Genomic DNA, 14,147 nt, shown 5'->3' on the forward strand with positions numbered 1-14,147 from the left:
TCGCAAAAAATGTGAATAATTTTGAATAATGTATTTGTCATAAGTTATTGTTGCGCACTAGCCAATATTTCCACACATTATATATATATATATATATATATATATATATATATATATATATATATATATATATATATATATATATATATATATAAAATTCATTATTATTATTTGTTTCTTTTTCCAGGTGTGAACAAAAAAAAAGAAAGCACTCCGCTTCAGGCCTCACGCAGAGTGTGTATCTGTACAGTCGCTGCCCTATAACCTCTCCATATTCGTGCTGTCGGTGGTGGTGGCGCAGCGCCCGTCAGTCTGTGACAGCATGTTAACAACACCGCAAAGGGTCCCAGAGAAACGTCCTGGATTAGCGGTCAGATTTTCTATTTCCCAGAGAAGCACGAGGTCCCGAACCCAATTAATGAATAATAATTACTTAGGCACCTTCCCCGTGAACGCTTCCAGGGACTTCATTAGAGGAAAGGAGGGAGCGGCCTGCTGTGGAGTCCCACTCCAGACTAAGACTTCACCGGGACTTTATAATTGATTGGCTGCTGTAATCTCGGTGAATGTGTCCTTATTGATCTGTGGAAAATGTGTCTTGAGGTGTGTGGATCGTCATCATCCTCTCCCCACAACACACCCAAAGCAGTGCGCGTGTTTTGTGTGTGAATGCGGAGGCTCCTCTAGTGCCCTGCCACAGCTAGTTACCGTGTTTACTCTCCCATTACATGAACTGTGGCAGAATTACAGTTAGCAAATTTACAATGCTCAGAGCTCTCACAAAAGGGCCCGCTGCGGCTTTTTGATGTCCCCCGACTCGCGTCACCCGTAGGCCGGACCGCGAGGTGCTCCATTTCACATATCTAATGTGCGCTGATGTTATCTCCGCGTAGCGTCTAATCCAGAGACCCCGAGTCTTTTCCACCGCGGATAAAGCTTGGGTTTCAGTGTGTGTGTGTGTGTGTGTGTGTGTGTGTGTGTGTGTGTGTGTGTGTGTGTGTGTGTGTGTGTGAGAGAGAGAGAGAGGGGGAGAGGGGTAGGCGAGGGTGGGGGTACGGTCGCCGCAGTCCGACCACACCAGTCCACACTGTTGTACACCTCTGTAAGTCTACCCCCACCCCTCCGCCTCCACCTAAGCTCGCACAGCTATTAGGAGTGTGCGCACACCTAAAGATTTATCGCGATAACAGAGTACTTAAAAAAAATCCAAGGTTTTGGATTAATATTGGCCAATATCATTACATTATTGAATTAATAAATAGATATAATAAGGATCCGTTAGCAGCGTCTTAGCCTACACGTTGGAATTGAGTGTTTTGCTTTTTTTAATAATCAAAATTTCCCAGGCCTAAAAATACATTTTAGCTAATCACCTATGAAGTCAGCGCTGTGAGGCCAAAACAATAAAAAATAAAATACAATAATTTAGAGTTTTTGTAAGAAGGAGCGGGGAAGGCCGTCGCTTTGCTGAGAAATCTCACGGGCATGTCACCTTGCGTTATGTAAAGGCGTCATCGCTTAATCTAAATGAGCTCTCGGAATTTTAACAGAGTTTAAATGTGCCCTTTAACACTGGAGATATAATCAGCACACGCGTGAATAAAGAGGCCTCGGATACATCTGTAGAGGGTTTATGATGCTGACGAGAAATGCTGGCTTGTAAGCGATACACAGAGGAGGGTGTGCTTGGGCGAATTTAAAGATGTTTTTTTTTTTCTTTAGCAGGTTAAAGGCAAACACAATAAAATGATCATACAAAATAAAACAAAAACTCGGATAATTATAGGCTTTGCATATATTATCGAACTGGATCTCACTCCTGTTTGTGCCTGTTTGTTTGTTGTCACTTTCCGCTGATTATGAATCCCATCTGCTTCTCTTTAGTCTAATTAGAGGGAATAAAACGGAGAGCGACCCGGCACGTGCAGATGACTGAACGCGAGTGCAGCAGCACACCTCTCTTCCGGGGACGGAGCCAGCAGTGCTGCCTTCTTGCGCTCTTTCCAGTGGCAAGACAAAAGAGAGAGAGAGAGAGGTGGTGGTGGTGGGGGGACGGAGAAAAAAATGCACGTCACATTTCTGGAAAGCAAATGCTACGAAACGCGAAGTTTCTCCGAGCAGCCATGTTTCCCCAAAGCATTTAAAGCTTTAAATGGCGCAGAAAAGTATTCCCCAACGGCCCAGTGTCGGAGAGCAACACTTTTCTTTGCAAGCATAATCACAGTTAATTGCTCTTTAAAAAAAGGGAAAAAAAAGGTGTTGCACCATGTGAAAGCATTTGTCCAACCCGATGTGCAGGAAATATTGAGAGGTCTGAACTTTTTCGGGAGACTGGTGGAAATTATTCCGACAAAGTGGAGAAAGTTCTGCTGAATGTCCCTTTTTTGTAGTTTTCCTCTGACTGAAATTGGATGAAGGAGGAGGTATCGACAAAGCCGGTCGATTAAAACGATGGATTATCGATGGCTTGTCGTCACGCTTCCGCGGTTCTGTTGGATACCAAAAGGAATAAACAAAACCTTTGTACACGATTGTTATTCACATAATTTATTATGTGCTTATCGACCCGTTTCTTTTATCTGTCGGTCCCTGTTTTGCGTCGCATGCAAGGCCGTGAGCTTCTCTCTCTCTCTCGCTTTTAAATAAACCCCTCGTGTTTTACCTGAAGATTTTTTTCATAGTATCCTAAAGAAAATATATTAACAGGTTACAGGTAACCAGGTGGTCCTCACACGCCGTACTTCTCATTCTTCATTTCTGCATTCTGTCAAGCCAACAACGCAAACCCCCTCGCCTCATGATGCGAGACAAACTCCCTAATATGCACTTAATGTAAGCTAATTACTGCTGATTGTTATTGATTAATGATCACGTCATTCGTTTCACTTCAACCCGTGGGAAAACATCCCACGGCAATTTCTCTCCCAGTATAGACTGTTTGGGGACATGAGCTCGATGCTTTTATTCAGATCACCGCGCACTGTAAGAAGTCAGGATGCAAGGAGACCAAAGAACTGTCACACATCGTCGAATTATTCGCAGTGCTTGTATAGCAGTGTAATCAAGAAATAATAATAATAATAATAATAATAATAATAATAATAATAATAATAATAATAATAATAATAATAACGTGTATGGATTTGTAAGTAGCATAGCCCATAAAAAATATATCCAGGAATAGATCCCTGCCGCTCTCCCAGCAGACTGCAGTTGCTCCATCGTCACCGATCTTTAATAGGCTCCAACATAGAGCCGCCTTTATTCAGCTAAACTAGACGGAAACCATTCCCATATGACATGTAGGCTAAAGGCCCATGCAGGCACCACATGAATATATCGAGCGGCCTGGCAGCCAAACCGGATCTTGTTGCTTTAAAAAGTCAGAAGATTATTTAAAAAAAAAAGTTAAATCGGAATAGATGTTTACAACTTTTACTGCGTCTTTCGTTTTTTTTTCATGAAATGTTTGGACATCAGCAAAAATATTTTGTGCGTATGATTCAATGTAATAATAATAATAATAATGATAATAATAATAATAACAACAATAATAATAATACAGATGTTAAAACTGTTGTAATAAAACTACACCGTCTAACAAAATATCTCGTGTAAATTCAGTTTGTTTTCTGAATTGTACATTAACAAGTTAAGAAAATGTTGTGCTGAATGGTTATGTAGCTGTGTTTGAGCAGATTCTTTTGTCGAGAACAGAGATCTAAATTTTACCTTTGAGTCCTTACATCGAACTCCTGTATGCACGTAACGTAAAGACGGTCTTCCTCTGTCTGGAGCAAACAAACAAACAGGTGCAAGGCAAAAGTCACAGCTGCAAAAAGAAAGCCTGCAATCTGGCTACCTGCTTTCAGGTGATCTGCCGAAGCAGTGTGCGCACGGTTGCTGCTAACTGTGAACAGAGAAAGTTATCCAAGAAATAAGCAACACGGCTGTTACAAATGTGAACACAGAAGGAAACAAAAGAAAGAAAGAAAAAGAAAAAAAGAAAGAAAGCATGGACGTCTCTCCGGTAGGACCCTACTGGTGGAGGCGCCGTGCATGCGTCAAACAGCTGCTGGCCGCTGCTTGTCCTGAGGGCAACATGGTTTTTACACACACACACACACACACACACACACACACACACACACACACACACACACACACACACACACACAATCATAGCTTGTAAGCTTGTAAAGTTGCAACCACAATCGAGCTCGAGCCTTGGACCTGTTTACGTGTGCGTGTGAATTAATGAAGTTAAAAATAACCTCTGCAGCTCCAGCAACACATACTGAGGTATCAGTAGCGGCAACTGCCTAAACACAAAGTTTCTGTAAGTCTTTAAATTAAGAAAGGAAAGTATTTTTATAGCACAATTTTTTTTAAATAAACAGGAACAAAAACAACAAAATAATATATTATGTTAATTATAAATACTGTAATAATGATAAAATTATATTTAAAAATGTAATTCCAGTATTACAATACGACCTTGACCTCACCACCATACCTCACTGCGCTCACCGCTGTGCTGGAGAAAACCAAGCAGTCGCTGTTAAAGGGGGTAAAAATCCAAGAGGGTGCTGGCAGGAGCTGAATGGGGCGGGTGGAGGGGTGAGAAGGGGGGGGGGGGGGGTAAGGGGATGGTAAGGGGGAGGGAGGGTGGGAAGGTGAGATGGTGAAGAGAGAGCAAGGAGGAGGAGGAGGAAGAGGAGGAGGGGAAGAGATAAGTGATCTAAAGGGGAGACGATAGGACAAAAAAAAAAGTGATGATGATGAATACATTGGAAAGTTTTTTGGCCCCGGCGAGGGTGTCAGATTGAATGGCCTGTGCGCATGTGCGAAGGTATCACAACTGACAATGCTGGTGAGATGAAGATAGTGTTGTTGCTGCTTCTGGGCTCACGGAGGACGACGAGAGGAATCTACAAGCCGACAAGATGAGATCCAAGGCGAGGGCGAGAAAACTGGCCAAAAGTAGGTCTTATTTTTTCCCCCATTCTTATCGAGTTAACCCACCGGCTCCAAACTCCCGGCTCCGTAGATGTCCACTGTGTCCTTGTCATTTGCCATATCCTTAAGAGAGGATATGACTACTCTTTGTTCAAAAATAACTTTTCCGCTGTAAATATGTCCCGTTTCGGCCGCTCAGTCTCGTTTCCCTGCGTGTTGCGGTCTTGGCTTCGCTGGTTCCAGTGTCAACAAAAAAGAAAAAGAAAAGTTTTCATGTGTGATGAGAAACGCCGCTGGTGCTTTAGCTGATTACACTCCGATAAAAGAAATAGATAAACACTGTCTCCCAGAATTGAGCCTCATCTCGTATTTTTGCTCTTTATCGGTTGTCGCGGGCTTCCGCGAAGGCGCAGATTCCTCTCCTGAAGCTACCGAGAAAGTTGTCGAAATGGATAGTAACTTTTTTTTTCATAGAGCCGTTTCAAGTCTTGTGAAATAATATTCCCTGCTTTTAAAATAGTGGGCGCTGTGGCACTGCTCTGCTGCTCGCTGCAGAGCTCACGGCGAGCCTGGGCGCACTCTTTCATTTGCCTGCAAACTGATACGCAGAGATGCGATTTTAGAAAGGAAAGAGCAATATTTTAATGAGGACTTTTCTTCTTCTTCTTTAATTCGATCCTGCTCAAATCTCAGCAGATATTGCTCTCCCGCTAATTTGTTTCGTCCCAAAACCCAAGGCCACTGGACTGCAGCAGCAGGCTGTTTCCTCCTCGAGGGAATGCCAATCAATAATGTGTCTTGAGAGCGCCCATACGACGACTTTTGTGGGCTGCTGGACGCGTCACACGGAAAATTCATGTATTCGGTTCTTTTTTTTTTAGTGTGAGTGTGAACATGAGCACTTTGTTGTTGGAAATGGACCATGTTTATCGTTTGACATTTGTTTGTTGTTGGTGGGTTGATTTATGAATTACATTTACTTAAACCGCCGATTTTATTCTTGCATGAATGCACTTTGGCTTCCACAGCCCTGCGTGGATCACTCGGCTTTATTTATCCACAATTCATTTGAAAGACAAATGCTTCACAACATCGCGATTTCTATTGCGGGCCTGTTGTCATTTTATTTTGTTTCTGCCTTGGTGTTTGTTTTCTTCCAAACCATAGTGACTTGAGCTGTGGTTTTGTGAAAGCTTGCATTCTAGCTTGTATGTTGTTTTATTATAATGTGGGGGGGGGGGGGGGGGGGGGGGGGGGGGTTATTTTATTTTAGGAATATGCTGTCGTATGTTGGACCTGCTTTATTTGCGTGTTTCCAGGCCCTTTCAGAAAACTTTGTAACTTTGCCTCCCTCCCTTTTAATTCAGCGTGAACCTCGACCTCGCATTAGACGCAATTAAGGCTATTCAACAAAGTCATTTCAGACCAAATACTCCGTGCCAAGCATTTGAAACAGACATGAAGTGTTTATGTATTTATTTATTTATTTATTTTAAATAAAGAGCTTTACTTGACACGTCCCAAATAAATCTGTTCTATTTTAGCGCTGTTTAGTTCATTTTCAGGGAGGGGGTTTCAGCGCTCTTTCTTTCAAAGGAAAAACAACGAGAATAAAAACACTAACATTTCCCCCCTCTCCACTTTTCAGTCGTGTTCTTGTTGTTATCGTGTCACTTTCACACGGCCATACACGAGAGGACAAAGTTCCCGTACAAGTTTACAACAAAGCAAGAAATACACATACATAATGTTTTTTTTTTCAAAGAAAATGGGTTAAAGGAAAAAACGTAAACTAGGCTGCTTTGTGAAAATACTTAAACGTGTGGAGGACCAGCCTATTGCCAGTAATTGCACTTGGTCTTGATCTCTAAACAGCCTTGATAGTCTGTTGATCCGGGTGCTAATGAACACAAATACCTGGCTTTGTAGCACTCAGATCGGAGCACTGGGAGCCTCTGCAGCTCACAGGCCTCCAATCTGTTGTGTTGCAGTGGTTGGAAAAACAGAGCAGACAGAAGGCATGAAAAATATCATGTTCTTCCTTAACATTCAAATCGTGCAGGCCCACAACTTTTGAATGCGACGCGGGGGGAGTGCGTTCCCCCCTTTTTTGACGCTGGGGTAAAACATTCTCTTTTGTAGCTGAGTACAGTAGGCTGTAGGCCCACGGCTATTATGCAGCAGCTGCTTTATCGTTTTATTATTGTTATTAATATTTTTTATATTATTATGTTATTGTTCTCGCGGACACCGGCTGCACATTAAAGACCACGATATTAGAAACTTTTCACCTAACACGACTATGTGAGCGCTTTAATGCAAAGTGGCATTGATCTCTAACTATGCACTAACTAGCTATGCATTAGTTCTGGTGTGTTGACATAATACTTTTGCGTCAACATTAAAGTGTTAATGAGTGTTTTTTTTTTTTTTGTTTTTTTTTTTTAAGGAAAAAATGGTTTTACTTTCTGTTCCTCTGATTTTTTGATTTTTTTTATTATTTTGCTGAAAATGTGCAACTTTTAATTTGAGATCAACGTCTATTGTATTTATTTATTTTTTATTAAAAATATTAAACAGTCTATTCTAAGCTTTATTTTTCATTTAATTTAATTGAACTTTTTTCTTAACCAGTGAATGACTCCATGGAGACACTCGAGCCTTACGCCACATCTCATTTTATCGAACGGAACGGATTTGATATGCGACTTGGCCTCTTGTTATCTTAAAAAACTAAAAAAAATCAATACAGCCAATCTAGCTGAGAATAAAGACGCAAAGTGACAATATAATTACTTTTGGCGTTACTCACGATGAAGTTATGCTTGAGTATGTGTGTGTTTGTGTGTGTCCGTGCGCGCTACAGAAGGCTGATTGTGTTTGAAATGTTTAACACCTTGCGGCGGTTTTATTGTGGTATTCTTAGGGGTCCACATGTAGCGTTAAATTGTGTGTGGTTGTTTTTTTTTTTGGATCAATTAAGACTTCCGGTTGAGTGGGCGTACATTTATTTTCAGGTATGTTTTTTTCAGTACACAGGTGGGAGCAATACATAAGCACGCACGCGCTGTTCTCTTCCTCCCCTGCGCTAAAAAAGGTAATTAAAAAAGAACCGTGTACTTTATCACATATGGTGAAATGAAAGTCAGTGAATTCACGCAGATTATCGATTTTCAACACCGATTTTAATCTTCTGCACAATCAGAAAATATTTATTTTTTTTGTACAGTCTTGCTTTTGTGATTTTGTGTTTGGAAAGATTCGCACAATTTCAGACAGCTTTCCTCTCTCACGGCCTGTCTTTGTCTCTTTCTATGATGTACTAATCGCAAGATATCCTATTGATCTTCGTGTTAAAGGCCTCTTATTAGATGGACTCCCAGTCATGAACTTGGCCTGGCTCAACAGCTTCTGATGTTTTGACAGAAGTAATAAAACCCAACCCATAACACTTTAAAACCAACAATGGTAGCTATGTTGAACTTCTGGCTAAACGTTCAGGGACCCAGTATGTTACTGCTATGCAGCGGTAATATGTGTCAGATAGCACTCCTTCATGTTCACAGATTAGAGCCTGGACATGAAAAAATGTCCAGGCTCTTATTTTGATGGTTTGAGAAGAATTACAGATTTTTATCTGTTCCGAATTCTGACAATTTCCTTTCAGTGCATTTACAGTACCCACAGAGACATTTGTTTATGCTGAATGTCAGTAACGCTGGATAAATTGTGAAATAAAAATACCTGTGAGATCTTTGCTTTATTGCTGCAGACCTTGCATAACTAAAACAGGGAGGGAAACGTGAGATTCTTGTGGTTCCATAGAGCCCATTTGCATTCATGTGTGATGATGTGAATGATCTTTGCAGCACCGATTCAGGCATCACCGTTTGGCTGTCGTCGAAATGTGCAGACTTTGCTACTTCTGCATACTACAGGCTCTTTTTCTTTCTTTTACAGACATATTGTTCACCACCTTGTTATGAGGATGACATGCTTTGCAGTGATTTCTAAAGTGAAGTTTTCAATATAGTTTTGAATTTATTTTATTTTATATGGTTTCGGGGATTTTGATCTGAGCATTTGGACTGATTTTAGGACCATTTGTGTCAATTTCTGAATGATTGAAAAATTGTGTAGCCTGACTAATTGCATCAGTCCACACTTGGCGAGGCCACATTTCCTACATAAGTACTTGATTATAGAAGTTTTGGATTTGGATGTCATTTCCTCATTTTGAGTGTGTACATGTGCAGATTGCAGATTTGTGCATGTCGTGAGGAGGGTTGTTCTGACTGGTTTTCCATGTTTATTTCCTTTTATAATCATTTTTGTCCATATGCATTTAGTAAAATGCTTTTGTATTGACATGTAACTGTACAACCAGAAAACACTGTATGATGTTCTTTGAAAGGAGTAGCTTTACAACTGACAGTTAAAAAGCCAACAAAGATTTATCTGTGACTCATCTGTGATTTTTGCATGTTTGTAACATATTAATTTGTTGCAGAGGAAGTTGCTCTAGTCAAAGTTAGGACAAGGTCATGGTTATGGTCCATTCAGTGTCTAGTCCTGAGTCTCATGGAGTAACATATGGTCACCATTTGATTCCTATGGTGCAAATAGTTTTTATGTAACCGTTCCCGCAAGTCTGCATTGAGCTTAGAAAGAAAACTTATATGATCTCCCGCACCTGTGCCAGGAATACACACAGGTGATAAGTAAACAAATGATTAACTGATGATTTAAGCTATGATTTACTGCAGCTGTAATGCTTTTAATAGAACAATTTATCGAACTTTAAATATATCAGTTATTATATACAGTATTTTATGGGTTTTTTTTTCCTTGGACTGTTTTTGGTTCCTCCTTTTCCCTCCTGAACATAGAGTGAAACAGTGTCTCAGGAGAAATTCTTTTCTTGTTATTCAGTCAGTTAGTCTTGTGAATTTGCTGCTGCTGTTTTGGCCAAGTGTTCATTGGAAAACAGAGACTCTAATCTGGTCAAGGGCAACTGCAATAAAATGTAAAAAAAAAAAAAGTAATAAAGTGGATAATAACACGTGAATCAAATAAATTACATTAAGCCTCCTTCTGTCTTTCAGCAATTATGAGGATGAAATTACTTGTTCGCCCCTTTTGTCATTGTTTTTTTTAAATTTACTTCTATTCTAACATTTCAATGTCACATCCATCATTTGACCAAGTGATCCCCAGCACGTACTACAACACTCCCTATTGCATTACCTTTGAGCTATCTTGATATCACTTCAAATGAAAAGGTTGTGTTGGCTTAATTTTATATATGACCAATAAATACCTTCTTATCTAGTGCATTATTTCAGTCTGCACAAAAGAGACAGAAACAAAGACATTGATTTGGTTTGGGTTCTCAGAATGAGAATAAATGGGTTCTGCTTCATTTTAGCAGAATTATTTGTATAGTTTTAGGAGAATAGTGAAGTCCCAGCGACTCCTCGCTGTTGACTGGGTTTCACTGAAGGCTTGCTTTGAAACATTTGACTTGCCTTAGTTCCCTGCTTTCCAGTGACACATACACAAGCACGCACTGAAGCCATGCATACGGTATAATGCAAATGGATCCCGCCTGGTCACACTTACACACACATACACCTCAGTGGTGACAGATTTTTTGTGCATTGGTATGCTTTAACCCCAATCAATCACAAACTAGAAAGGTTGAGTGTAAATGTCATCCAAACAGCAGGAGCCGGCACTGTTGGCTGACTAAATGCGTGCAAGTGTGTGGGAATCAGTGTGTGCACCATTTTGTACAGTTATTGGAGGTCCTGTCACTGTTTGGAGCTTTGACCTTGGCCAAGTCTGGCACAGCGATGGGTGGGCACCTGGACACACGCAGGCACTCTCACACTGAGACCCACACACACGCACACTTATATACACTCACACAAATTTTAGCTCTGTGCATCTTTTTCCGCTTCATTGCTGACTAAGTCAAATTTTGAGTTGGTATACAAATACCATTGTATTAAGCTCTTGCACATGGCTCCAAATCCCATTCATTTTATTGATACAGTTACCTCACCATATTCAGCTGGCAAAAATGTCTGTTTCTCCACTTGCGCTGTGACCTCATCTGCCATGTTTAGAAAAACAACAGTCTCCAAATCGCTTTGTAGTGGGGAATCTGACATGACTGAGAGGGTTTCAGATATATTGCTGATGTTTTTCTTTTTCCTGTTCTTTTCAGCCCCCTGTTTTTTTGTCTCTTCTTATGCTTTTTGTTTTCAGCCTGCAGATGCGGGCAGGGATCTTGGTAAAAAAAACAAACAAAACCGAGTCATATGTGTTAGCGAAAATGAGGTTAAAAAATACAAAAGGCCTGAAGTAAAGAGCATTATATCTTGACCCGTGGTTGCTTATCAAATTATGTCCAGCCACTGGTGGGTCATGTCTAGAGTTTTCCATTCCAGCTTCTCAGGACTAAAAATACATCACGACTGCTGGAATCATCCCATTGGAAATATCCCATCTTTACTTCAGAGGATTCTGATTAACGCTAAATGATTAGCTCTATGAGTGTCTTGTGTGATTGTGTACTACCCACTGCTAAACAGTGTGTGTTGTTTGCAAAACAAGGGGGCAAATGTGTCGACTCCCTAATTAGTGCGCGCTAACAGCCCTCATGATTCCCCCTTGCACTGTGATATCCCAGGGATTGCTCAAAATTGTGACTAGTTTTATCTGGGTCTAATCCTGATTTGTTTGGTATTAACCCTCGCACTTTCTCCCTCATTCCCACTCACTTCTGTCCAATTCTACATTTCCTTTCCTTTTATCCATTCATGAACTGACCTTTATGTTGCTTTCACTTTAATTTACTCCATACTCTCTGCAGAGCTGTTTCCAATGTGTGCTATATTATTTCAATATTGCCAGATCTTTAATCGTAATGAGACAACATATGATTGGCTCCTTTTTGTGATCCAAATTAAGGATTCCGAAGTTGTAATGGTAAATTTCCAAAAAAGAAACAGTCACTGTACCTTTTCTGTATATACAAATGCAGTGTACTAGAACATATTTTAAAGCAATATTTTGGTATATTGTGTGATCCATTTGCCATGTATAGATATAGAGTGTACCTATGCACTGCAAATGCATGAAAACTAATACTGCTACTAATATTCAGGATCTTGAAATGAGCTATTGGTGTGACCTACCATCAGCCATCAGTACAATGTAATGACAAGGTGATGCAAAACAAGCATAAAAATGAGCATTTAAATGCGTTTAGTGATCACAAAGAAATGTGACACTTCATTTTCCAGTATTCTTCTTCTCTCTGTCTGAATCGTAGCTCGTCCCTCCATACTCACACATACTCACACAAACACATGCTGTCTATTTCAAGTCCCAGTCCAGCACAGCTGATGATGGCTCATCCTGTTCTGGTATGATAAGCAGACAAACTGCTATGTCCCCTGGGCTGTTTGCCTGTCTTTGGAAACAAACAGTGATGTGTAGAGGCAGTGTGGCTCTAAACTCCCACTGCTTGCTTCCCCTTTCATAAGACCGCCAGTTCAAAGCCTTGGCTCCATCTCTACTTCTATCTCTCCCGCTCCCTCCCTCCCTCCTCCTCCTCGCTGTCTTTCTCACTGTGGTTCGTCATTACCACAAAGATGGGCAAGCAGTGTCTCATTAAAGGGGATTAGAGACATCTCCATGTCTCGCGGGGGCCGAGCGGGACATTTCTCCTCTCTGGTCAGCCCCCCCACCCTTTTTCTCTCAGAGATCAGGTTCTTTGATTTGGCCAGATAAAGACCTCTTTCATGTCGGTTGGGACGGTTAGCGATTACACTGTCAGGCCCATCGTTTTGGTGCGTTTGACAAATTTGTCATGCTGGGTGGGGCGGGTGTGGATTGTATTATGAGAGGGGGGGTTGTACATGGAGATTCACAGTAATTGAGCTGTCATTATCCAGTGACCCTGCCAGGCTCTGGCGCATAGGGCTCACCAATTCTCTATTTGTTTCATACTTTCCTAACTTTCTCTGTGAGTATGATGGATAGAACAAAGAGGAGGGAGAGGAGGAGAGAGTGGAAGCTGGGTAGCAGTTCCCAGATGAATACCTCTGCTTATTTGACCACCTCTCCCGAGCACTCCTGTCCATGAAAATTGGCTCCACTACATCGCTGCTGCAAGTTTCTTTTCTCACCCAGCTCCTCCCTGATGCAACTCAATTAGGCCCATATCACCAGCTGCCATTTATTTTCATACAAAATGAAAACTGGTGGCATGTTGATTACGGAATTCCCCAGAGACAAAGGGCCACGATTGGTGTGGTTTAATTTCATTAAGTAGAGTGTGGTGCGTGGGATAAATATATTAGTGCAGTCCCCCCCTACCCCAATTTACTTCAGCCACTCTGTATGTTAAACAAATCCTTTGGTGTTACAGTTGTGAAATTGGAATAAATCTCACAGAATAGTTTGGTGAAAAGCAGGCATCTTTACACGAGGCACCTACGTTTGTTCTCGACTTCTCTGTGTTTTTTGATCCATTTTCTGTTTCTTGCGCGAGCCTTGAAACATGAAATGAAACCCCTCATGGTGGGCTTTCTGAGTGTGGTTGTGCGCTTTTCCCAAAAACACATATAACCATTGTATTTTGGTTATGGCTTGGTCTGCCCTGTGTATTTGAGATGTGGGCTAGAAAGATGCAGTGTGGTGTGAGTGAAAAAAAAATCTTTTCCTGGTGGGATAGTGTGACTATATTAGCGCAGAGATTTTGATGAAGGAAATAAGAGCCGTCCTTGTTAACCTGGAGTCAGATTGGTTGTGAAGCGATGAGTAGGGTGGAATGTGTGCGCTATCGTTCGCGAGTGAGTGCACACTTGTTTGTGTGTGTGCGTAGGTGTTGGAGGGGTCTTGACTAAAACATTTCAAGATGGCCCATTAGCTGGCGTAGGCCCGTCCCCTCCTGACACTAGGATTCCTCTGTGCTGACCCCTCTCCTCCACCTCTCAGCCCCTCTGTCCCAGAGGCCCCCAGCCTCATCCTGCCAAGTGTACGGTTCCAAAGTAACGATGAAGCTGCCTGCGTGTGAAAATATTGAATTGCAAAAACATCCCTGGGTGAGAGGGTGTGTGAATGGAGCTTTCAGCGCCGGGCCCGACCCGGGCTCTGCGCTACTGACTGACGGA

General features: G+C 41.4%; 1 protein-coding gene across 8 annotated transcripts in view; it reads left to right on the forward strand.

The window, feature by feature from the left end:
- The first annotated feature begins 4,701 nt into the window (after nucleotides 1–4,701).
- Nucleotides 4,702–14,147, forward strand: part of prdm16 (PR domain containing 16) — a 172,306-nt gene continuing 162,860 nt past the window's right edge. For 5 of the 8 annotated variants that reach the window (XM_082519891.1, XM_082519890.1, XM_082519892.1 and 2 more), the window contains exon 1: nucleotides 4,702–4,983. In XM_082519891.1, coding sequence (XP_082376017.1) covers nucleotides 4,947–4,983 — 37 coding nt within the window. In that variant the 5' untranslated portion in view covers nucleotides 4,702–4,946. The remainder of the gene's footprint in view (nucleotides 4,984–14,147) is intronic. The other 3 variants (XM_082519894.1, XM_082519895.1, XM_082519897.1) reach the window with 2 other exon arrangements.

Source organism: Aulonocara stuartgranti (assembly GCF_965226115.1).
Source record: "Aulonocara stuartgranti genome assembly, chromosome: 20".
In the NCBI taxonomy this organism is placed as follows: Eukaryota; Metazoa; Chordata; class Actinopteri; order Cichliformes; family Cichlidae; genus Aulonocara; species Aulonocara stuartgranti.